The following is a 24,886-nucleotide window of genomic DNA, read 5'->3' as shown; positions in this document are numbered from 1 at the left end:
GACTGAGTAGACCCAGAGTTTTCCTGGAAGAGGTCTGCTTTGCAGACCAGGATATGTGGAGGGGAGGGGGTTGAGGCATGGAGCTCATCCCAGAGATTGCGCTGGGAAGCAGAAGACCAGAGTCATGTTCTATTTCTGCTATCCCATTGCTGTGTGACCTTCGGTAGGTCCTGACCCTCTCTGGGCTTTCCTTTGCTGTGATTTACAGCATCTCATGGGTCCTTGCTCGTTCTCACTCCCCAGGGAATCCAGAAGCTCTGGCATCAAACCCTTTATTAACTCAAAAAACAAAACAAAACAAAACAAAAAATAACCCTAAGGCTGCCACATTCACATTAAGGGGTTCTTGCTGGGATTAAAGGAGGCCACACAGAGAAATGCTGGGCAGCCTGAACAGAGGACAGTCCCAAAGCCAGGGCTCAGCCACCTGGAGCCTTGCCTGTGGCCTCAGGAGGCTTGTTTCTGCCCTGGACCCATCTTAGGCTTCACCAGTCATAGGTCGAGCTCCCCTGGAAGCAGATATTAAGATGGAGTCAGGAAGGCAAAGGAAGTGGAGGAAGCAGGCAGGGGCAGGGGGAGCCCTCAGACCTGGATGCAGGTCTGCCACCTTCTGGGCAAGTGCAGTGGGGCTTGGGGCCAAAGAAGCCTGTTCGAGGATCCCTGTGTTGGGTGGAGATGCCCAGGCCCTGGCGCCGCCATCTTGCTCAGTCATTAGCTGACCTTCTGTGTCCTGCATCTTCCTGAAAAGCTGCCTGGGCTGAGGGGACCCCAGAAGAAGCTGTCAACCAAATGCCTTTCTTTCTTCCTTTCTTTCTTTTTTTTTTTTTAAAGATTTTATTTATTTATTTGACTGACAGAGATCACAAGTAGACAGAGAGGCAGGCAGAGAGAGAGGAGGAAGCAGGCTCCCTGCCGAACAGAGAGCCCGATACGGGACTCGATCCCAGGACCCTGAGATCATAACCTGAGCTGAAGGCAGAGGCTTAACCCACTGAGCCACCCAGGCATCCCCAAATGCCTTTCTTGAAGGGAGGCCTGAGCACTGCATCTCCATATCTACCCCATCAGGAAAGGGCCACCCTGTCCTCTGAGGTGGGAAGTCCAGGCGTCAGCACCCCCACTCCCAGGCCCAAGGCAGGCCTGGTGTGTGTGTGTGTGTGTGTGTGTGTGAGTGTGTGCGCCTGTGTGTGCACACGTGGAGGGTGTGCACAGGTATGTATGAGTGTCTAGTACAGGGACATGTGCTCGGCCATGGGTATGCACACGTGTGTGTAGGGCATGGAGGTACACGTATGTGTAAACACGTACCTGAGGGCCCTGTCTGGATGTGTGCACACGTCCACACACGTGTTCATGCATGCACACGTGTGTGCAGTGTCCTGTGTCCCTCTGGCATGCAGGTGGTGGCTGCAAGCTCTGGGCACCTCTGACAGGTGGCAGCTTGGTCCAGCCACCTGGATTCAACCCAGTCCCTGGGAAGGGGACTGGCAAAGTGAGGCAGAACGCACAGCTGAAAGGGGACACTGGCTCTGGGGTCAGGGCAGGAGCGGGGACCTCTGGGCCGCCACAGAACAGCAGCGGAAGCCCTCCGAGGTTCCTGGAGCCCAGGCTCAGCCCCTTACCCATTTGGTAAGGGTAAGAGAGAGAGTACTAGCCTCCCTGTCTTGGAGATAGCGTCCCTCTGAAGCCTGCGGGCTGGAGAGGGGAGGACAGTTGGACTCACCCTTGAGAATCTTCTTCTGGAAGGCAGGCACGCTTCCTGCCCCAGGGAGCCACTCGGACTGCAAATTCCTGGGAGTGAAGACATCCTTTGTCCCCCAGACTGAGGATGAAGGGGCTGAGAGCCCTCCCCCTCTCGGGCCTGGCAGAGGCGTGGAGTCCATCCCTGGCAGGCCCAGTGACGCAGGTCAGCAGTGGGAAGGCTGCCGGGGCTGGGGGTGAGCCAGGGCCCGCAGAGGCCCCTCTGTTCAGGCCAGATGGCTGCCGGCTCCGGTGGGAGGGGCTGCCAAGCCCGCTGGTCAGTGTCCTGGCCCGGGTTCTACACACTGCCCTTGCCTGGCCCGGGCTTTCAGGTGCCCTTTGCAGAGTGGGTCAATGAGGGAGCTTTCTTCGAGATTCACATTACCAGCCCCCCTGCACCAGCTCCCATAATCCCCAAACCCAGGGCCCAGCCAGCCGCTCAGGGTCCCATCCCTGCACTGACCCCCGCAGGGTCCCAGGAAGGTGGCCTGGGCAGCAAGGCCTTCTTCGTGGTATCTCCTTTTCCTCTAGAGTTCAAGCCGGATCGATGCCTCATTCATTCATTCCTCCAACAAAACATAAATCAAGCACCGATGTACCCAGCCCTGTTCTGGGCTCTGGAACCCCACAGATGCATAAAACAGAGAGGCCCCTGCTCTCAAGAAGCTGACACTGGCCTGGGGGAGGAGACAAATCCAGCGAGCAGGTGCACAGCAGTGTACCCAAGGCTGGGGTCTACTTTAGAAAGGGTCATCAAGGAAGGCCTCCCTGAAGAAGGAGTATGTGAGCTGGAAGGAGCCGTCGCCAGTCAGGCCCAATGCTGGAGTATGGGAGAAAGAGAAAGTTCCAGCTGGGGGTCCTGTGTGGGGAGAAGATGGTGTGGGAGGGGGTTGGTGCGCAATCCCTGACTAGAGGAGGTGGGGGCAGGGATGCTGGGTGTGAGCGGTTGGCGGGGGAGTCAGGGGCCAGGCCTCAGAGGCCTGTGGGAGTTGGATGTAGGGGAGGGACAGAAACAGAATTAACATTCATAAAGCACCGCATCAATCAGCCAACTCATTCCAACCTCCCCCAAGCCCTATGATAATTGGGGTTTTTATTATTATTCCTTTTTACAGATGAGTAAACCATGGCCCTAAGCCACTGGCTCAGCGACATGCTGTAGGTCAGTGGTAGAGGTGGAATTTCCAGGGGGCAGTGGTCCAAGAACCCTAACCGCTGTACCACATGGCCTCTGTGATGAGTCCCTCACCTCCAGCAAAGCTTCCTCCAGGAAGCCTCTCCTGACCCCAGAGTTCATTTCCTTTGTTAAACAGCATATAACCACAGCATCCGGCCTAAAAAACCATGGGGTCCTCAAGAGGTCATCTTGTCCATGCCCCTGCCTCCAGGAGACCTGGTATTATAAATCCCATTTTGAAGATGAGACTATGGTCCCTGCCCAGAGTCAGTGAAGGGAGTGTGGGACCTAGAGCCCTGATCTTCTACATTTTTCCGCTCAGGTTCTGATCTCTCCCTCCCTGCTCTGAGGTGATTCTCAGGTTGTTTCTGGTCTGTTCTCAATTGCCGTTCCCCAACTAGACAGCAGCCTCCTTCTGTGGCCCCCCCATGGGGCAGTGTACACAGCAGGTACAATCTCAGTGCCTGTGGACACAACGGGTGGATGAGAACGGGAACACGCTGGGCGTGTGCTGCTGTCAGGACGTCTCGAGCAGGGAGGTCTCGGCGGGGGAAGGGTGGATGTGAGCTAGCACTTGAAAGGTGTCTAAGAGTGTTTGAGTAAACCTGGGTTGGGGTATTTCTGTCTGGGATGGAAGGGGCATCCCAGCCAGAGGGACTAGCATGTGCAAAGACAGAGGGGGGGGTGTGGTGCGATCAAGGAACAGTAATGGTTCTGCTGGACCCGAGCATGAGGAAAAGACGGGCCGTGAGGTGGGGCTCCGGGGATGGGGCCCGTCGGTCAGGCCGGAGAGCTGGGGCTCCGGCGTGGAGGGTGGGCAGGTGGGGAGAGGGGAGGTGGCTGTCCAGTAAGCCCTGGGAGCAATTCCTGACCTTGCTGAGGAACTTCATCCCTGTCACGTGCCCTCTCTGGGCCTGTTAAGTGCTCTGCATACCTGGGGGCTGGCACCCAGCCTCAGAACCCTCCAGGCCCTGCATGGATCTATGCCGTGGTCGCTGTTTTCTCCCAGTCACAACAGACCACGAAGTTCTGCTGAGTAGATATGGAATATCTTTAATGCCCCTATTGCTTTTGGACCACGTGTGGCTGCACTGTGGCGCACTCTGTCGGCCCCCCTCGAGGCACGTGTCTCAGCATTCCGGTTCACAGGGGAGCCTGGGTCGACACGCTCTTCTTCACCTTCAAGCCCTTCCTCTTGTGGAGCCCTGCCCAGGGCAGGCCAGTGTTGTAGGCCTGGGCCTGGGCACGGCCCAGCTCTGAGGGCGGGGGCATCAGCGGCATCAGCGGTCTCAGCATGGCCCGCGGCTCCCGTGGCATCGGCTCCTCCAAGGCGCCAGGGAAGGCAGGAGGCAGCTCGTCGGGGTCCAGATGGGCATCGCTCCAGCCCTCAGAGCTATCACTGCGACCACCCGGACCAGTGACTTCGTCCTCAGACACGGTGGCGGTGTCGGCCGTGTCCTCCTCCAGGTTGCCGTCCAAGTCCTCTGCCAGGTGGCTGGCAGACCCTTCAAACTGGCTGGCTACGTGGACGTCTGCTGCACCCTCCTGCTTCTCCGAGCCACACGAAGGGGCTCCACGGAGCCCTGTCACGGGCTGGGCAGGTGTCTTCACTCTACCCTCGCCGGTCCAGAAGAGGGTGAGCTCTTGGCGGCAGGTGGCCACAGCCAGGCTGGTGAGCAGGGTGCTGGAGACCAGGTACAGCAGGGCGGGCTGGCCCATCTGCATGAGGACCATGGCCACAAAGGTGACCAGCAGGCCCATGGCATAGGCTGTGGTGCAGGCCACGAAGTAGACCTGGCGCGAGCGGATCTGCACATCAAAGCGGTGACAGTAGGCCACCAGGAAGCCAGGGACCACAATGTCCCCGAAGCCTAGGATGGAAAAGGGCTGGTCGCACAGCGTCAAAGCTGAGAAGCTCAGCCGGGGCACTTTGAGCACCATGGGGAGCCTCTCGTGGCTCAAGGAATCCATGGGTCCAGAGGCTACCTCCACCATGATGCTCTCCCCGGTCCTGGTGAGCAGGGGTGTGACGAAGACGAAGAAGACGTCGAAGGCGAGCAGGGCCAGCAGGAAAGAGGCACAGCTCTTGAGTGTGGGCAGCCGCACCCGCCGCAGGACAAAAAGGCAGTAGGCCACCCCCAGCGTGTCCTGCAGGAGCCAGGCCCAGCCGTCCTCGTTGCGGTGGGCCACCCAGAAGGTGGTCACCACGGCGCACAAGCCGGCCAGCAGCAGCAGGGGCTGGTGCACACAGACCCTCCGGCTGGCCACGGGTCCCCGCACAGGCTGCGGGCGCAGGTGGCGCACCAGGGGTGCCAGGCAGCTGTAGAGGCCGGTGCCCGCCCCCAGCCCGAAGATGGCGATCATGACGTAGACGAAGCAGTCGTAGAAAAAGTAGAGCAGCAGCATGATGGAGCAGGACATGCTGACCACGGCCCCCGTCATGGCCGGTGTGAAGTCCACGGGCACGTCCTCGTCCTCGTCCTCCCGGCCCCCCGGGGCCGCCGGCGCTCCCTGCTGGGGGTGCCCGCCCGGCCCCCCTCCTCCTCCTCCTCCTCCTTCTCCTCTGGCCCGGCGCCGCCGAAGCCGGTCGGCCTCGGTCAGACCCGCCCAGTAGCCGCCGGCGGCCACGGTGCCCACGGCCAGGATGAAGATGACCACCATGTTGTAGTCGAGGACGGGCTCCCGGGGCGCGTACAGGGCCACGCGGACCGCGGCGCTGCCGTGGGTGTGGCTGAGGATGTCGAGCATGTCGGCGTAGCGGAGCACGGCCACGGGGATGGTGAGGCCCGGCAGGGGCTGCTGGGGGTCCTGGGGGGCCGGGCTGGTGTCCGCGCACTGCTGGCCGCGGACCCGGCTCACGATGAGCAGCCCGTGGGCGCCTTGGCCCTGAGCCAGCCAGCCCTTAGCGTCGAAGCTGCAGTTGCCCCTCATGACCATGGCGGTAGTGCGGCGGAGGGGCCGCTGGCGGGGGGAGCTGGGCTGGGCCCCGCCGGGGGCGTCCGGGCCTGGGCACCAGGGCGCCGTGGTGCCATCGTGCAGGGGCAGGAGCGGGGCGTGGCGCAGGTCCCGGGGCAGGGTGACGTAGTCAGAGCTGAACAGGACGCAGTAGTCCTTGCTCCAGTTCTCGGCCACCACGTGGACCACGCCGTACTCCCCCCGGGCCACGGTGCTGGTGAGGAGGAGGAGGAGGAGGAAGCCGCCCAGGAACGCCATCCTCCTCAGCCGCCTGCCGCTGCCTCCCCGAGCGGCCGCTGCTCCCGGCGGGGGCTGGGGGGGGGCGGGTGTGGCCCTCTGTCACAGAGCCACCCGGCCTCCTGTCTGGGAAACTGGAGCCACACCTACCTGGTCACAAAGCCATGCCACCAGGGCTCAGGGCACTACTTCGGAGCCCAGGGTCCTTCTCTGGGCTGTCCCCCAGCCCTGCCGCCCCCCACCCAGAGGTCCTCAGGGTCCCTGCTCTCTGCTCAGCTCCTGGTGGTCCTGGATCAGTCATTGGAAATCGGAGGTGAGAGAGGATGGGGTCAAGGATCCAGGACACGGATTCTGGACCAACTTTGGCCCTTAAGGACTGGGCAACTGGACAGATGCTTCTTGTTTCTGCACCTGTTTCTTCAGCTGCCAAGAAATGAGAACATTGGACCACAGGGTTTCTGAGGCCTCTGGGAGCCCTGACCTCACTGACCTTGCAAACTTTTATTGAACACTTACTAAGTGCCGCGCACTTCATCTGTACCCATCGCGTCCTTGCAGGGGAGTATTACTACTGTGTCCAGCTGGCCTGAGGCTGTGCGGCGCCCTCCAAAACCCACGCTTTTTTGTAGTGACACGTGACCAGAATTTCATTTTGAGCTCTCCTTGGAGTTCGGATCGGCCATATGGTCAAGTCTTTGCCATTGGAATTGAGCAGAAATGACGGGAGCATCTCAGGAGCCTGGACAGAGATCCCGAGGCCCCTGGTCTGTCTCTTCCTGTTTCACAAGCCAGTCATGGGAAGGCCATTGACTATGGTGGGGAGAACGTTGTCCTAAGGGATGGAAAGAGAGGAAGGAAAGGAAGCAGGACCCTGGCTGTCGGCATGGCCCCATGCTATGGGAAGCACGACACCGACACTTGGATACATTATCTTCCTTAAGCCCTCGGCTCATGATGGGTCTCTTTGTGACAGCAGCTTTAGTTCCTGAGCATGCCCTCTAAATGGAGGAGTAAACCTGAGCTTGGAGAAGCCTAGACCACAGGCCCGCGCCCCAGGCCTCAGATCCAGCTCCCATACCAACCCCTCCCTTAGGCCTTGCCCTGCCCAAGGAGCTGTCCAGCCTCTTGACTCCAGAAGGCTTCTTGGCCATCCAGTTCTGACCCCCCGCCCAGAGGCTTCACCCGCTGCTAGTTCTCATCGTACCATGCCTCAGTGTTCCCTCCACCACCATGGCCAGGAGCAAACAAGCCTTCTTCTTAGCATTCATGACACAACTTAGGTCTGTTTTGTTTTTTTTTTAAGATTTTATTTTATTTTATTTTATTTATTTTTATTTATTTATTTGACAGATGGAGATCACAAGTAGGCAGAGAGGCAGGCAGAGGCTTAGCCCACTGAGCCACCCAGGCGCCCCACAACTCAGGTCTTTGCTTATATGTTTCCTAGTTTATTTTCTGTGTCTCGCTGGTCAAGTTCTGTGAGGACAGAGACGTTGTCTATCTCTCTGCTGCTCTCAGATTCTGGAACAGCAAATGATCCTTGGAAAACGCGCGTGGGATGTGTTTGTGAATGACCCTGCTTTTCAGTAGAAGGGACCGAGGCCCCAGGCGTGACATGTGAGTAGTAGAGACAAGGTGACATGTGAGTAGTAGAGACAAGATGGAAACTCAGGGTGTTGGACAAGATGGAAACTTCTGGTGAACTCTGCCATGCTCTGCACTGGGTGCCCAGCAGACTCTGGCTTGCTTACTTGTTCCAGATGACTGGGACTGGCTAACACATGGGTGTGTTGAAAAAAATCATTTGAAGATGGCACTCATTGAAAAGTCTCCATACCTTTACATATGGTATTTGGGAGTGTAATTGCAATGAAGGAAATGGTGTCTTGAAGGTGGAGCCCTCAGGAATGGGATTGGTTTCCTTACAGGAGACATGAGAGAGATGACCTCCCTCTCCACCTCGTGAGATTCCACCCTGATGGCAGAGGTCTGCAAACCAGGAAGAGATCCCTCATGAGGAACGCACTCAGCCGGCACCTTGATCTCACTCTTCCCAATTCTCGGGACTGTGTGACATTGTAGTTGTTGTTTAAGCCCCCAGACTATTTGTTATACAGGCCATGCTGACTGGGACAAAGTCCAGAATCAAGGTGTCAGCAGGGCCAGGCTCCCTCGGAGACTCTGGGTAGGACCCTTCACCATGTCCTTTCTCACTGCTTCTTCATGTGGGTGGTGGCTGATGATCCTGGTGTCCTTGGGCTGCAGCCCCATCAGTCACATCTCTGCCTCTGCTCTCCCCACACCTTCACCCTCATACTGCCCTGGGGCCCATCCAGTGACTTCATCTTAACAGGGTTATGTCTCAAAGTCCCATTTCCAAATAAAGTCCCATTTACAGGTCCTGGAGTTTAGAACTCCCAATGTATCATTTCTGGGAACACAATTCAACCTACAAAATACATTTTTTAAAAGATTTTATTTATTTGTCAGAGAGAGAGAGTACACACAAGCAGGCAGAGAGGCAGGCAGAGGGAGAGGAGGAAGCAGGCTCCCTTCTGAACAAGGAGCCCGACGTGGAACTCGATCCCAAGACCCCAGGATCATTACCTGAGCTGAAGGCAGCAGCTCAACCCACTGAGCCGCCCAGGCGTCCCTACAAAATACATTTTATTTTCACTTTAACAGAACAACTAGTCACTGATCTCCGTAAGGCATCTGCTTTGATCACAGGTCACCTTCCTTGAAAAATCCACGCTGATAAGACACCATCCCCAACATCCAGCTTTGGGTTCTCGGTGGGCGGCGGGAGGAGGGCAAGCTTCAAGGATCTTGCGAAGTGGTCGGCAGCTAGAGCCACCACCACACCACCGGCAACTAGAGATTGGACTCTCCCAATCTCTCCCCCTCCCCCCCGATTCCAGGTATTTTTGTTTGTTTCGCCCCCACCTGAGTTGACAGCTAATTGTTTGTGTGACTCAGATTGTGTCTTTCCACCGAGTTTTCAGAAGAGACAACATTTCTCCTTGTTTGTGCAATTCTGTTTTGTCCGTGGCTATAACATTTAACTCAATTACAAACAGTAATTGCAATGACAAGGTAACTGTCAGAAATACACGAGGGAAAGAGCCAGCAGACCGGTGAGCCTACCCCCAGCTGGTGCGGGGACACCTGGCAGGGCCTGGGCACTGGGGAAGGCTGCCGGCTGCTCCTTCCATGGGTTCCCACTGCAGAGAAGGATTGGCGCGATGGTCAGGGGTGGTTAGGGAAGCAAGACCTCTCTGCATTCCAGCACCTAGATCTGAGCGCGGTGGGGCGGCCAGCCAGCTCCTTCCTGAGTGCTGTGATAATAAAATCTGTCTGGGGCCCCGCTGATGTTCAGCTTAGACCCTCGTTCTGGGCCCCCATCTCCCAACACAGGGAGTCTTGGGTCTCTTAAGAACCGGCCCACACACTCACCAAGGTGGCTGTGACTATGAACGCAGGTAGTAACAAGTTCTGGTGAAGATGTGGAGAAATTAGAACTCTCCTACGTCGCTGGTGGGGATGTGCAATGGTGCAGCTGCCCGTAGAAAGCCGTTTGCGGATAATTGGTACATGAGGCGTAGAGTCACCATATGACCCAGAATTCTGCCCCTGGGGTACATAACAAAAGGATCAAAAACAGGTGTTCCAAAAACAAACAAACAAAAAAAACCCTTGTACGTGAATGTTCATAGCAGCATTATTCACAGTAACACAGAATAGATGGAAAGAACTCAAATGCCTTCAGCAGATGAACGGATAGTGTGGTCTTTCTGTGTGGCAGAGTATTATTTAGCCGTAAAAAGGAACGAAGTTCTCACATCTGCTATGATGTGGGTGAATCTTGAAAACTTTGTGCTAAGTGAAAGAAACCAGACATGAAAAGACAAACACTGTACGGTTCTACTTTATTTTTTTTAAAGATTTTATTTATTTATTTGATAAGAGATCACAAGTAGGCAGAGAGGCAGGCAGAGAGAAAGGGAGAAGCAGACTCCCCGCTGAGCAGGAAGTCCGATGCGGGGCTTGATCCCAGGACCCTGGGATCATGACCTGAGCTGAAGGCAGAGGCTTTAACCCACTGAGCCACCCAGATGCCCCAAGTCTGGTTCTACTTTTGTGAAATATCCAGGTTAGGGAAAGCTACAGAGACAGAAAGTAGGTTCGTGGTGGCCAGAGGCTAGGATGGTGGAATGGGGAGTGACAGCTTCATGGGAATGGGGTTTCCATTCGGGTGATGAAAAGTTCTGGAACTAGACCACTCTATGCCCCTATTTGGGGTTCAGAAACACAGGCTCCCCCAAAAGAGCCTGCTGCTGCCCTTCCTCCCTCATCTACCCGTGAGCTCCTGCGGTCCTGGCTCAAAGAATTTTCTTTAGGCTTCTTCCCTCTGAGGCTCTTCCTGGGACCTGGTTCACTGAAGGCTTCTGGGTGTCTTTCCAAAGGCTGCTTCCCCACATCCTCCCACCTTCATCCCCAGTTCCATCCCGCCTCATTCCCACGACCCTGGAGCTGCTCTTCTCTCTATCTGGCTGTAGGGGGCGCTCTGCACAATGCCCCCGAAGGCGCCATCTCACAAGTGGCAGGTGGCTGAGGCTGGTTTTTTGCTCCAAGACTCTGCAGCCCGGCCCACCCCCATCTCCAAATTCCTTCCCTTTCCTGGAGGGCCTCCCCCTGTATCTGCAGCTTCTGCTCCTTTCCCTGCTGCTTCTCTAGCCATGGCCTGGGCTCTCGGCCTCACTGTCCCAGGCAGGCCAGGGGCGGTGTCTCCACCTTCTGTGTGGGGACCTAGAGTGGGCACCTGGAGCATTTGTCTTTATCCACTCAGGGCAGCAAGGACAGCTGACTTCACACGCAGCAGGCCTTAGCCCAGTGTGGTTGTTCAAGAAGGGCCACACTTCCTGGCCTGGGGCTGTCCTAGATGCACGTTCTAAAGATGGTACAGACACCGAGAAGGGACTGGGTCACCCTCTGCTCCCTCCCCAACTGCCCCAGCAATGGAGGTGAGAGGCAGGAGCCCTTGTGGGTCTGTCTCCTCGTCTTCCCCCACCCTAGCTGGGTGCCCGCCTCACTCGCCCAGTCTCCTCATGGTACACTGAATACATGGCCCTCACCCCTGCTTCTGCCCTCACCTGCCTTGGCCCAGTGGGCAATAAGGCCAGGCAGCAGGCATCTGTCCAGAACCCCTCAGAGGGGCAGATGGAGTGAGTGGGTGGCAGTCTGGGGGCTGAAGGTGGTCTCTGAAGTTATCCCCAGACGATGAGCTCATTGATGTTTCCAACACACATAGAACTTTGAAAAATATACATGGTGCGGGCCTGTCTTGAGCCCGAGCCTGACCAGCTGGGTCTGCAGAGGCTGGCGAGCTGTACAAGGGACGGACAGGAGGCAGTGCTCTGGCATGAAACAGCGATAGGGCTGGGACACCTGGAGGCGGGGCCAGGCTCAGGAGTGGGCTCCTTGACACCCCCACTTTGTAGGGGCCAACTTCTACATCTAGCTTTCTGTCTGCATGCTGTTTGCCCACAAGCTAGGGAAACTGAGGAGTTTCTCTAGGGAGGGCATTGGAGGGAGCAGCGGGGCATGGAGAGGCAAAGAACTCCTGCTCCATAGGGTTGAGCACGTAGAGGCTGGATGAGGCCAGACTGGGCTCACACCCAGCCATGCCACCGCTGGGCGCCCTGGGGCAGATCTTGTACCCTCTCTGTGCCTCCCTTTCCCCACCTGTTTAGTGGGGATAATGGCCCCTGCCTCACAGGGTGGTATGAAGAGCAGGTGAGGGGCTTGGCTGTGCCTGGTGCTACGTAAGCACTCAGCCCTGGAGGGTGTTGCTAGTGTTGGAACCCAGAGACCAGCTCCCGTTCGTCTTCGGGCGGGCAGTTGAGTTTGAAGTCCAGGCGGTCCATGAGATGATCCTGAGAGGCCCTTGAGCTGGAGGCTGGTGACCCCCTTGCCTGGGCTAAGCAGAGCCTGGGTGGGTGCAGGGGGACCCAAAGAAGCTTCTGGTGGCCTGTTTGCCATTAAGTATCCATTTAAGGAGTGGAAGGGTGGAGGGTGTTGGGAAGGTAGGGCGTGCATGCCGGGAATCAGGACAGACGTGCAGAACCCTCACTGCTCCCACCAAGCTGAGCTCAGCAACTGGACGCTGGTCGAGCCATCTTTGGGCTGGTCCCATCTTTACCTGGGACTCGTCCCCAACCAGATGATCGGAAGCCCTGAGGCTTCCTGCTGCCCCCTCCCCCCAGAGCTGCGTTATCTGTCGCAGCCTCCTGAAACCCAAACCTGGAAACTGCAGCCCACTGAGGGCTGGAAAGAGCCCTGGACCTTTGATCACAGAGGGATCACCAGGCCTCAGTTTCTTTGGCTGTAAAATGGGATGTTCCCTGCTCCCTGAGTCACTTGAAGACTAGATAACACATGTTATAAAGGATTTTGCTGATTGCAAAGCAGTTTACCAATGCCCACAGTTAAGTATTAACATCTGGATTCTAAAACCTCCCTTCCTCCCTAGCATGCTTTTCCCACATCTGACTCCCTCCCCAGTCCTATCCCAGGGCATCTGACTCAGTAGGGGCAGGAGGACTGAGGAGGCCTGGAGGGGAAACAGAGGACCCCAGGGTAGGGGCCATGCTGTCCCACTCAAAGGTGAAGGGGCCCGAACTGGAAAACCAAAACCCCATAGGGCGGTTTTTCCTCCACTAGGGGTCTGTGCCCATGAAGGAGGGTCGCAGGGAGAAATGGGCTCTGGTGGGGTACCCCAGAACTGCAGCCTCTGGGTGCGGCATGGAGAAGAGCTCTCGTGTGTCTGTCCGTTCAACACACCCCCACGCACCCCCAAGGGACTTCTTCCCACCCAGCCCACCAGCTGAACCTCAGGGCACAGTGACCCTCAGAGACCCCATCTGGGGGCCTGTCCTCATCCTGGTCTCTGAGCCAGGGGCCGTGGAAGGGTTAAACTCTGGGCACCTGCCCGTGGCAGAGGAGATACAGTTCTTGGGGGCCCGGATGTTCCTGAAGCAGCCCTCCTCCCTTTAGTCTCCGAATGGGGGGGTATCCTGAAGCCCCTGGCCAGGGTCCCCACGAGCAGCTTCTCTGATGACTGTCAGCTTCGTCTTGGAGGTGTCCTCTGATGCGGCCTTCTGGAGCTGGTGGCTTTGCCCTCGGCTGCTGGCCCTCGTCTTGGGGGTGCCGCTCATCTCTGCCCCTTGTGCTGGACCAGGCAGGGCTGAGTGCACAGCAGGTGCGTGGAGGGGGCCCAGCAGCTAAAGCAACCTGGAGGCACGGGCAGGAAAGGGGGCGGTGCCCCAGCTTGGGTCCCCGGGGCCTCTTGTCCACGCAACCTCCTTCCAATGCTCCTCCATCCTTGGGGAGCCCCGTCCCCACAGCCCAACTTGTGCAGGGGAAGCCTTGCTCTCTCACTTCTTCATTGAGTGAAAGGCAGAGTTGCGAAAGACACCTCGATCGTGGGCACTTCTTGTCCCTCTTGTTCCACAAATTTTTCTCTGGGACTATTCTCTCACTGTCCCCCCACCGCCCTTGTTCAGGAGACTGTCAGCCTATCTCTGTCCTGGTGCCTCTGGTCCCCTCCCCGCATCCCCAGTCTGGAGACCCAGGAGCGAGAGCCAGGCTGCCCTATCCCTGGGTGCCAGGGTGGAGTTTCTGTGTCCCACCCCCTCTGCTGCCCGGGGAGCTGGTGCGGGCTGCCTTCCACCACGGGCTGCTGTGCCCAGGCCTTCTCTTCTCTTCTGGTCTCATGGCTCATGTCGCTGGGGGAAGTGCAAGGGGATTAATGTGACCCCCCCCCCCCCCCCCCCCCCCCCCCCCCCGCCGCCGCCAGCAGCCTTCCTCCCTTGTGGTCCCTGGGGTGTGCCCTATTCTGGCTCTTCAAGCTTCTGCTGCAGGACTACGCTCCGGCTGCCTCTAGGGGGTGCTGTGGAGGTGGGCGTCCCCCACTTCCGCTGCTTCCCTTTCCTGGCCTCATGCCCCCACTCTCTTCCTGGGCTCCCTTTCCCCGAACTGGTTCTGGAAACCTTGTTTCTGAGTCTGTTTCTGGGAGTCTCAAGCCGAGACAGTGTCAAGGCCTCCCCAGCTGTACTTCTGGCTTCCAGCTCCGCCCCTCTCTTGGGGCTGGGACACATTTCTGTCTGGTCCCATGGCCACACCTGGGTTCAAGCTGTCCCTGTGGCCCCTGCCCCATCCACAGTGTCCTTGCCTGCCTCCCTCCCTGGCTCCCTCCCCATGACTTTCCCCTTCTAAGAGCTGTCCTTGGCAGCTGAGTCCGAAGACCCATGCCCCCAGTGGCTCAACTTGGCCTCCACCATGAGGGGTGGGAGTGATGTCAGGTTTCCCAGCCACATCCTGGTCCCAAAGACTGAAAACTGGCCTCCCTTTCTCTGCTGCGCCCTCCCCACCCAGCCCTGTGCAGACCAGACATTCACAAATGCTGGTTGGAAAGATAAATATTATTTACAACAGCCACCCCTCAGAGCTGATGCTGTTATCTCTGAAAGCCTGGCTCCAGTGACCCAGGACCTCTGGCCACGGGAGGGTCCAGTGGGGGCCAGCTGGTTGTCCCAAGAGCCAGCTGTCCAGCTCTAGGACCCTCAGGCAGAGAGGAGCCAAGTGCCCTGCCCCTTCTCCTATCTCTGCTTAGCTAATCATGCTGCCCCAGAGGCCACCCAGGGGACCCCAAATTCCCTGCGACCAGCACAGAGGCTCCCCCGGAGGCCAGACCCCTGAGGCCAGCAGGCAGGAGGGCCCCGAGTATTCTCTGCCCCCTGAAAGGGACACTGGCTTTGTCTGGGGCACCCCCTTTTTCTTGCTCACAGGACACTCCCTCTCCCTCCCATACCCATCTTCCCACACAGGGGGAGACACCAGGGACAGGAGGAGACAGAAAGCAGGGTGTGAATACCGTGGGGGTAAAGGTGGGGCAGCCTGCTGGCCTACAGGGAAGTCAAGGTCCAAGGTGCAAGGCAGCGAGACAGGGCGTTTCTGACCACAGTGCCACAGATGAAGTCCGGGGTGCTCGGGAGGATTTCCTGCTGTGTGGCCTGTAGTCTGATGATGTCACCTGATTTCTAATGACATTGCCTGGGGCTTCTGGCAACCTGGCTTTGGTTCCCGTTGGTGCTGGAAGGCATTGCCAACACCCGGAGGCATCATCATAGTGGTTGGAGGCTGTCACAAAAGTTTCCCCTAATTCCTCTAGGACAGGGATTGTCGCCCCCCAGCTGCTGAGGACAGGCCCCAGGTCTCTTGTGCTCTGGGAGAAGGCACCTCCTGGAGGGACCCATGTACTGCTCTGGGTTCCTAGCTGGCCATTTTCACTCCATTTTCCTTCCATCTCCAGGGAGGACTGGGGCACGGGAGAGCCAGAGGCCCTGGACCCAGACCAGTCCTACAGATGATTTCCCATTCATCTCGGGGCCCAGACCGTGGCTGCTCTCACAGGCCTGGAACTCCCGCTCTGCCGGGGTCGGGGAGGGGGCGTGTCCCCCAGGCTGTCGGTGTCAGCGGCTTCTGGGGATACAGAGTGTGAGAAGGGGCCGGTCCCCTCCACAGGCAGGGCAGCTGGCGGAGCCTGGAGAGCATCTTCCAGACGCTGGCCCTCCAGCTCAGACCGCCGTGGACTGCTTGATGCTGTGGAAGCTGACCCGGGTCGGGGAGGTGGGGATGGACATGGCGCGGGCCACGCGGGCGCGGATCGAGTGCTTGTCCTGCCACCGGCGCCACCTCTTCCGGATGGCGGAGCGGACCTGCGAGGGCGCGGAGCAGAGCACTTTGCGGGAGCCTGGGTCTCAGCACCCCCTTCCCTTCCCTAGGGCCCGCATCAGCGGCGGTACTGGGACAGCGCGCAGGTGTGAGGCGCACAGAGGGCAGCGCAGGAGGCGGGGACCTTCATCTCGTTAACATTCTTATTTGCATATTTGCATATTGCATGCGCAAGGATGATTTTCTCAAATGTTCTGAGAAGGGATGCCTTTTCCCCATCCACCTAAAGGCTTCAAATAGCCTTTGCCATGAAGAATTCCTCCCTTCAGCACGTGTGCCTGCTCTGCCCAAGGGCTCAGCCCTTCCTGTTTTCAACCAGCCTTTTCATAGACTCATTGATGAGACTGAAATCCCAGCTTCTGACCCCCACCCCCACCCCACCCCGCGCCAACTGCCTATGAGAACAAAGGAGTGGGCTTGCCACTACAGGAGCACGTGGGCAGGTGTCAGGGACCACCCTGGGGCTCCCAGCAGCCTCCCCGTTAGGGACCTGGGGGCAGGGAGGAGAGAGTGTGGAGGGCAGGAGGAGGCTTCAGACAACCTCAGATCCCGACAGACCCCCGCCATTCCGGGGGCCCCAGTGTCCTTACCTCACTGTTGAGGAAACAGTAGAATACAGACACAAAGAAGCCCTGGAGTGGACCGAGAAGGTGGGTCAAGGGACGGGGACAGGTGTGGCCCCACCTAGCCTCCGGGCCACCCCCTTCCTCTCCACAGCCTCCTGCCCCTCCGGGCCCCTGCCTGGAAGAATCCCCACCCAAGGGGGGGGTGCGGGGGACAGCCAGAGCCAGAGTGAGGGGTGAGGGGTGATACCTGGAAGGATTCCAGGAAGGAGTTGAAGTAGATGAAGACGACCCGGGAGACCTCGTCCTCCCCGGGGTTCACGAAGAACAGCATGTACGTGATGCCCAGGAGGGGAAGGAGCACCAGAGTGGCCTTCACAGCCTTCCTGAGGTGGGGGGGGGTGCGGAGGCCCAGAGTCACGACCCACCCCAGGAGGGAGGAAGAGGGCTGGACCTGGGGGTGGAGTGCCAGGTCTCCAGGGTCTGAGATGGGGAGCTGGGGTTTTCAGGAGGGGCTGTTGGACCTGCGCGGGGAGACCTGGGTCCGAGGCTGGGATCTCTGGAGCCCCCACGGTTAGGGGAGGGAGGCGGGCCGGGTTACCTGTACTGAATGGTCTCAGACGTGGTGGACGCCCGGAGTTTGGTCATGAGAATGCGGACGATGTTGAAAAGGAAGATAAAATTGATCTGTAATTGGAGCACACAGTGGGATGGTATAGGCATGTGTGTGTGGACAAGATGCTGGAGGCAGGCGGGGTGGACAGGGCGGGGTCTCAGGGTCTCAAGTCTGGTCTGCATGGGGACCCTGTCCGTCCACAGTAGGCACTGCTTGTCCCCCTCTCCTGCCTGCCCCCCTCCACCCAGGGTCTTACCAGCAGGACCAAGATCATGGGGCCCTGGTAGATGTAGTCAGTGTACACCCCTGGCCTTTTGCCAAACCAGCACCTAGAAAGCCACAGAGGGATGGTAAGGGAGGAGGTCATCTGGGCCCAGGGCAGCAGCATGGGGAAGGGCAGTGCTTGGTCAGGACAGGACTAGGGCTGGAAGTCAGGATCTGGGTGCCTCGATTCCAACCCTGGGAGAAGGTCAGAATCCCACCACAATGCCTCAGTTATTCCATCTGCAAAATGGGCAGACGGCACCCTCTATTAGGAGATGAAAGCTGGAAGCAGGCAATGTGGCAGGGAGGAGGGTTGGTGGAAATGACCACTGAGTGGGACAGGCAAGGGTTCAGCACATCACTGCTCCCCTGAGGCCCTGCTGGGGCTCTGGCACGAGCCCTCTCATGGTGCCTGTCACACAGGCACCTGTCATGTGATGACTGTCATGCAGCGAGTCCCCAGCAGCCAGTGATCTCAGAATCCCTTAAATTGCAGCCCGAAGGAACCCCAGGCAGAGATTCCATAGGTTTCACCTGTTCAAGAGGCAGAACTGCTTTTCGTTTTCTTGAGTTTCCCTCCAGCAATCTCTTGGGGGATCTGGGGAGTGGGTGGAGGTGAGGCACAGGGGAAGTCCCATGTCCTTGTGCGGAGACGATGGCCCTCAGGGGATGCAGACCTACAATACCTAGATCTCATGATGCTTCCATAAACCAGAAACTGGCTTATGGATTTTTATGTGAAACCTCTTTGAAAAGAATTCAAGGTTTCAAAAAGCACTATGTAGGCCAAATACAAGCTAGACCCCAGGTGGAATCGTTAACCCCAGGGTCTGTAAGTTAGTTCAGTTCTTTCTAGTGTCTTACACCTGGATCCCTTCTGCTGCAGTGTCAGCACCTTACCACTAGATGGAGCTACAGAGCCGTTCAGACAGACTTTCTTAAGCCAAGGGTCCTTTTTCCTCCAAAACACACTGGGCAGTTTTTTGAAACCTGTTCTTCCTGCCTCCCCTGTACTTGCTTGCACACCTGCAGGCACAGGCACAGTTGCCCACGGTTTACGATGCTCCTGTGCCAGGACCCAACATCTCCAGCATGACCTCAAGCCCCCAGGGGTGTCTGGCAGCTGGCCACCTTCCCTTACCCTGTCAGCTGTGCCAAAGGCAGAGAGAGCCAGCCAGGTCAGAGTCAGGAAGCATCAGCCTGGTAAATATGAATATCATTTTCCAGGCTCCTTGTCGAGCTTAGTGAGGTTGTGGCGGCCCCCTCCCCTCTGTGGGGGTGGGAAGGAATTGACATCGACAGTGGGTTCCTGGTATGAACCCACATTTTCTGCCTTTCTCTCAGTGATTCTCAGTCTTAGCAGCTAAAAATCCCCGTACCCAGGACACACTCCGACCAATTACATCCCCTTCTTTGGAGGTCAAGCCTGGACGCTGGTGCTTTTTTAAGTGTCCTGGGTGATTCTAACGTGAGCCAAAGCTAGGAACCACTACAGCAGAAATCTAATTTTCAGGGGCAATTGGGAATACCCGAGACCAAAGTCACCTCAGGACTTCAGAGCTTGGCGGGGGCGCGGGGGGACTCTGTGAGATCATCAGAATTCATTTCTATTAAATCCATGGAGTCTTTTGTTAAACAAGGCTTAATATTTATAGAAAATATTTCTATGGCCTTTACTATGTGCCAGACACTCTTTTGAAGGCTTACTATTATATGACTTCTATCATCCCCACAAAAACCCTTTACAGGAACCAATTTTACTAGGATGCCCATTTTATAGATGAAGAAACCGAGGCACAGCACAGTAGCTAGCCAGAGGTCATAGAACTACTTAATGAAGGGGTCCATGGTTCAGAACCTGGGCCGTGTGACTCCAGACACTGCCCGTAGACCTTACGCTGTTCGTGAAATCCCAAGACAGATCAAGGAGCCTGGATCCAGCTGTTCAGCTAGCTCCACCTGGAGCACAGCACTGCTGGAACTCGCAGATCGAGTCTAGCCCCCGGCACCCTCCCCTACATGGATGAAGAAACCACGGCCTGCCATGGAAGGTGATTTGGCCTAAGGTCCTTGGGGAGCGCCAGGCAGAGCTAGGATGTGAGCCCCGACCTCGGAGCTCAGGGGAGGAGGGGACTTACTTCTCGTTGTCATAGTACAGCTTCCCAATGGCCCAGGCCACAATGATGGGGAAAGGCACACCTGGGGAGAGACTGGCTGTCACAAGGCTCATCAGTGGGATCTGGGAGCACGCAAAGCCTGGAGGAACCTCATGTGGTTCAGGGCTTTGAGGTGGGCAGGGGTTCTCCTGGGTAGAGCTCGTACTCACGCATCCAACTTGCTGCACGCCACCCCCAAGGAGGGGCACAGGTGTTCACCCTGACCCCCGCCCTGGACCTGGCCCTGGGCTCGCAGGCCCTCACCAGCTGGCCAGAGTGTAAGTCCTGGGTGGGGGGGGGGGTAGCCCAGCCTGGGGGGAAGGGAGAAGGGAGAAGGGGGAGGGGGGCAGACTCACCCCAGCCGATGCAGATGAACATCCACTTGCGCAGCCGGTCGGTGGAGTAGGTGAGCACGATGGCCGTGTGCAGGTAGCAGCCCTCCCCGAACATCCAGAAGAAGTTGGTCACGTGGAAGTAGTTGTAGGCAGCGGTCACCAACCTGCACCAGCCCTACCACCCCGCACCCCCCCAAGCAGAGATGACACTTAGACGGGGGCGGGGGGTGGTGGTAGAAGCAGCAGCACCCCATCCTGGGCCTGGGGCCTTCTCTCCGTAGGATGCATCCCGCCCCCCAGGGAACCATCCAGCCTCAAGGCCGCGCCCTGCCCATTTTCCACCAGACCCTTCCTCTGACCCTGGGGCTGCCCCTCTAGGACACACCACATTGCTCTGGTGGACCTCGGGGCTCATGGTGAGCTGGACCACAAACCACGTGGCGTTGCGCAGGATGAAGGCGGAGATCAAGTTCCAGTGGATGATGTTCCTCAGGCATCGGATGCTCCTGGGGGTGGAGGGGGGCGGCAGAGTCGGTGATGTGAGCAAGGGAGGGGAGGGGGGGTGAGGGACAGGCTGCCAGCATCCCTCCAGCCCAGATGGGTGGATGGGGAAACTGAGGGCAGGGCTCACTGGCTAAGTCACAGTGGGACGTGGCAGCAGGGGCTCTCCCGAGGCCTTTCCTACCAGAGCCCCGCCCAGACCAAAGCTCTGACGGCAGGGCCTGCCACACAGCTGATGCTCTGGGAAATGGGGGCTTCTTGCTGGCTGGGGATGCCCCTCCTCCCACAGTGCCCCTCCTTTCCTGTAGCTCCAGGGTCAGAAAATAAACAGTTTCCAGCAGGATGCCTCCCTCCCAGCATGCAGGCCTGACAATCGACTCCGACTCCCACCCCTCTTCCTGGTGCGGCCGGCTGAAGCCTTGGCAATAGTTCTGGGCCCAGCCAGGTTCGAACCCAAAGGGCTCCACCTTCCCAGCCTTCTAGATGGGTGCATCCTGGCGCGGGCAGGGTAGCACAGGCAAGCCTGGGCTTCAGCCATCCCCTGTGCCCCTGACAAGGACTGGGTTCGGGGAGGCGGGGGGGAGCAGAAGTGGCCCTGCCTGAGGTTCCAAGGGACCTGGGACTTGTTCTTCTGTCACCCCTTCCCACTGAGGTGAGAGGACAGGGCCCCCCCCCTTGCCAGCAGCCCCTCACCCAGAGCTGCTCCTTGCATCTTCTTTCTCTACCCAGCTCAAGGCCTGGGGCCAGCGCTGAGTCTTTCTCACCTAAGCCGCAGAAAGAGGACAAAGGCCACCAGGAGGGCCACCAGCGAGATGCAGTGGCCCAGGTAGTTGATGATGACGGCAACATGGTAGTGTACCTTGCTCTTCTTCTGGGGTGGGAGAGAGGGACAGGGGTGAGACTCCCACACAGCTGCACCCCTGCACCCACGGGACATATGAGGACAGCCCCCTCGGGTGGCCGAGATGGAGTTGACCATACCAGGAGTTACTGCCCTGCCCGAGCCCCAGCTGTGTGTTGAGCGTGGCCCTGGGAGCGGGGCCGTCCGATGTGAGACTGTTGTCTGTATGTCTGTCCCTGAATCCCACACTCTGCCCACTGCTCCATGCTGTTGGACGAGTGCTGGCTACCTGGGCTCTGCACACCACACAGGGGGCCCCACTCGGTGCGGGCAGCTCCCACACTCACATCTCCGTCCTGCCCAGACACCAGGCGGCCATTCGAGGTCCCTCAGCCTGAACCACCTCTTCACCGGCACGGGCAGACTGGCAAGGCGCTGAGGCTACCACTGTGCCCTCCACCCCACAGTGGGGACCGGTGATCCCCAGTGCCCAGCTTTAGGCAGACAGCAAACCCCCCTTCACCTTTTCCTAGGTCCCGAGAGGGCAGGGCCCAGGGAGCCAGAACCAGGCACGCAGTGGGCTCCACAACTGTGCATGAAGGAAGGCGAAATGGTTGTTGAAAGCAGCTGGCTTTGCAAGGGCGGGGGGGAGGCGCCCTGTTAGCACCTCCTCCCCTTACCCTTTCAGGGTCTGGAGTGGGGCCAGGCCACGAGGATGTGCAGACCCTGGCTAGTGGTGGGAAAAGGGCAAGTTCACGAAGGCTTTCAGGGACACCAAGGAGCACGTGGCCCTCCACAGAAGTTCCAGTCAGAATCCACGGACGTCAGAGCTGGTCCTAAGGCTGGAGTCCAGCCCCACTCTTCTTCCAGATGAGGAAACTGAGGCCCAAACTCTCTCACCCAAACATGAAGGACAGACCTCCGCAGCGGGTCCCCGAGCTGGCCTCTGAGAAGAGGCCGAGCCCTCCCTCCCCCTGCTCTTCCCAGCGCCCACCACACCCCTTCTGAAGGCATGTCCTCCCTGAGGAAGCTCTGAGGCCCAGAAGGCTCGGGAAACTCTGTTCTAAGACACTGATTGTCCTGCAAGAGGCTTTCAGGAACGTGGCAGGAAATCACATTAGCAACTCGGGCTCTGAAGGGTTGAGACCCATTGAGGTGTACACGGAGGCAGGCAACAGAGAAAGGCAGACAGAAAAGCAGGAGAGAGAGAGAGACAGAGGGGAAGGGGTTCACACGCTATCTATGGCCACCGTGCAGATGGGAAGGGTCTCTGAGTGCCTGCCAGTAGAGGCCAAACCCGAAGGCTCTGGAAGATACGCACACCCGGTCTGTCTGGAGCTGGGACCTAATTTCCTTTCATTAAATTTTCTGCAAATCTATGCTGCGAGGCCCCCGGGTGGTAAGAATTCCTAAGGAGCTAGAACAGCTCGACACCCCAGCTTGTTCGCTGGCCCAGGTGGGCACGGCCAGCCGGGTGTGCAGGGAACCCCTTCACCACCGCGTGCGGTCACCCCCGCTCCCCACCCCCCCCCCCGACCCTGGAGCCCGGGTCATTAGATTCCAGGTGGGTCTATTAAGCATCTACTGCATGTCCGCACTTTTCTTTCTCATGACGGCCCTCAGAGACTGTCCTTCTGTCTCTTGTTTTTCCAGCTGAAGAGGCTGCATAATCGGCCCAAGCTGCCTGGCCAGCAATGGCAATCCAGGTCTGCACAGCCTGCTAGACACCCTCCTTCCCAGCCCCCCTCCCACACTGTGGCACATTTCTGGGAGACAAGCGGAGACTGAAAACAGAGGTGCTCCCTCGGCCCAGCGCCCAGGATCCCCAAGGACTGCTGCAAGGCGGGTGGGGGAGGATGAGGGGTTTTCTCCATCCAGGCCAAAAGGGGAGAATGGGCCTGATCCATTCAGGGGGCTGCCTCTGCGTGCCTCCCTTGCCTGCCACATCAGCCTGGTGCAGTCTGAGAGACGGCAGACGGCAGACTGCCCGGGACACAGCAGGGCCACCCCAGGAGACGGCCAGCCACACTCAAGAGACAGCCGACACCCTTGGAGCTGGTCAGCAATAGCCTGAGATGGGGTTGATGGCAGCCACAGAGAAGAGCCAGCAAGATCCTAGGAGCCACCCAGCGACACTCCAAGAGACCCGAAGATGCCTGGCGAGACGGCCACTGTTAGCAGCAGAAGCAGCTGGGGCAGCTGAAGGACACACGGACACAGCCAGTCCCTGGGAACCTGACCTGCACTGTTCCTGCTTGGCGTGGAGACCGGCTGGTGCCGTGAGGAAGGGGTCACAGGTTGGCCCTTGGGCAGAGCCACTCTGTCGCACTCTCAGTGACCAGGATCCAGTAAGGAATTAGTGCCCAGCCAATTTCGATCAGACGCTGCAGGACACACCTTGTCCCACGTGGCGGTTGTGTCAGACCTATCCTGATGCCTTTGCAGGATGACTCTGAGCGCTCGCTACCGCCTCTCCCTGCTCCCACCAGGGCCATCCCACTCTGGGGCTCCCTCTCACCAGCAGATTTCCAGAGCTACTCCCTCACCCACCGTGGGCACTCCAGCAACTTCCTCCTCCAGGTGTGGTCCCCAGCATCACTCACGGGGGGGCTTGCAGGAATCTGAAGCCCCGCCCCAGACCCTAAGTCTGAATCTTCATTTTAGCCAGAAGCCCCAATGATTCTTAAGCGTTTCAGAAACTCTGCTCCAAACAACACGCTGTGAGCAGCGAACCCCAGCCCAGAAGCCTACACCCCTGAAACCCGTCAAGGTGTGTGCCCTCCCACGATGTGCCTGGGCTCCCCAGTTCAGCAGGGTGTAGGGGAGGGAAGCAGAGCAGGTGTGTCAGGAGAGGTGGGGGTGAGTCTGGGCTTGGGTGTGGGGGGTAGATGTCACTGCAGTTAGGGGAGACAGTGTCTGGGGGGGCTGATATGGAGAGTGGGGGCCAGTGTAGGGTGGTACTGGGTTGGGGTGGAGGTCAGTGCCATTCTCGGGGTTGGGTCTTCAACAAGTCAAGCTTTGCAGGTGGGGGCTTGTCCCCTGGTGGTGGTGGCTGTAGGCAGTCTTCTCCCTGGCCTGGCCTCTGGGTGCCCTCACGAATCCATTATCTGTGATCCCTGGGGGCCCTGGTGCTTAATTAGGGCTTAGCCTGCCCTGAGCTGACAAACTGGCTGCTTCGTTAATTGGCTACTTTTCTCTTCCTCTTCTCAGTAGCTCCAGAGTAGATCCGGGAGCCTTGAGAGTGGGGAGGGGTCTTGAGAGTGGGGAGGCTAGAGGCTGGCAGAAGGGAATGGCATTTTCAGTAATTAAATTAATTGATTACCCAGAGTGCCAGGCAAGCGGACTGGCAGGGGCTGCCCGGGAAAGAGGTGGGTGGCAGCCCCCACCAAGTTGGTAACCGGAGGAACACTACGGTGCCCGTGTTACCTGGTCTCATCAATGGCACCCACCCCCCCACCCAGGTGTACCCGACAATCTCCCCTGACCCCAGGGGAGGGGAGAGGCAGAGGGATGGCGGATGGATGGAGCGCCCTCCCCAGACCAAGACGCAGGCAGACGTGACCCTCTCTCTCCTGGAGGCAGACTCTGTCGCTCTGGGCCCTGTTACAGGTGGGGAAGCTGGGCCTTGGTGGGGGCAAATTACCCGCGCGGGATCACACAGCTCCTGTGCTGGAACCAGCATCCAGCAAACCACCCAGTGCTGAGC

General features: G+C 58.3%; 3 protein-coding genes across 5 annotated transcripts in view; 1 reads left to right on the top strand and 2 right to left on the bottom strand.

Moving 5' to 3' along the window:
• LOC309851348 (uncharacterized protein) overlaps window positions 1–21,093 on the top strand; it is a 49,004-nt gene extending 27,911 nt beyond the window's left edge. The window contains exon 3 of the mRNA XM_082706538.1: window positions 20,648–21,093. Coding sequence (XP_082562664.1) covers window positions 20,648–20,851 — 204 coding nt within the window. The 3' untranslated portion in view covers window positions 20,852–21,093. The remainder of the gene's footprint in view (window positions 1–20,647) is intronic.
• SPPL2C (signal peptide peptidase like 2C) lies at window positions 3,955–6,183 on the bottom strand. Its single transcript, XM_082708533.1, has one exon. It carries the CDS (start codon window positions 6,128–6,130, stop codon window positions 4,061–4,063), a length of 2,070 nt encoding a protein of 689 aa, XP_082564659.1. The 5' UTR covers window positions 6,131–6,183; the 3' UTR covers window positions 3,955–4,060.
• The window catches only part of CRHR1 (corticotropin releasing hormone receptor 1), a 47,061-nt gene continuing 36,126 nt past the window's right edge, over window positions 13,952–24,886 (bottom strand). Inside the window, exons 5-13 of one of the 3 annotated variants that reach the window (XM_082706531.1) lie at window positions 21,104–21,210; window positions 20,224–20,344; window positions 19,860–20,013; window positions 19,486–19,546; window positions 17,340–17,412; window positions 17,069–17,154; window positions 16,718–16,853; window positions 16,495–16,536; window positions 15,659–15,888 (exon numbers count right to left, since the gene is read on the bottom strand). In XM_082706531.1, the coding sequence (XP_082562657.1) occupies window positions 15,748–15,888; window positions 16,495–16,536; window positions 16,718–16,853; window positions 17,069–17,154; window positions 17,340–17,412; window positions 19,486–19,546; window positions 19,860–20,013; window positions 20,224–20,344; window positions 21,104–21,210 (921 nt within the window). In that variant the 3' untranslated portion in view covers window positions 15,659–15,747. Of the gene's footprint in view, window positions 15,889–16,494; window positions 16,537–16,717; window positions 16,854–17,068; window positions 17,155–17,339; window positions 17,413–19,485; window positions 19,547–19,859; window positions 20,014–20,223; window positions 20,345–21,103; window positions 21,211–24,886 lie in introns of all 3 variants that reach the window. The other 2 variants (XM_082706530.1, XM_082706529.1) reach the window with 2 other exon arrangements.

This window comes from Mustela nivalis, assembly GCF_964662115.1.
Source record: "Mustela nivalis genome assembly, chromosome: 17".
In the NCBI taxonomy this organism is placed as follows: domain Eukaryota; kingdom Metazoa; phylum Chordata; class Mammalia; order Carnivora; family Mustelidae; genus Mustela; species Mustela nivalis.
Note: the sequence above shows the minus strand (reverse complement) of the source record. Positions and strands in the feature narration are given on the sequence as shown.

What these genes read in the sequence shown, in the direction of transcription:
- SPPL2C (XM_082708533.1), bottom strand. Translation starts at nt 6,130, where the DNA reads ATGGCGTTCCTGGGCGGCTTCCTCCTCCTCCTCCTCCTCACCAGCACC.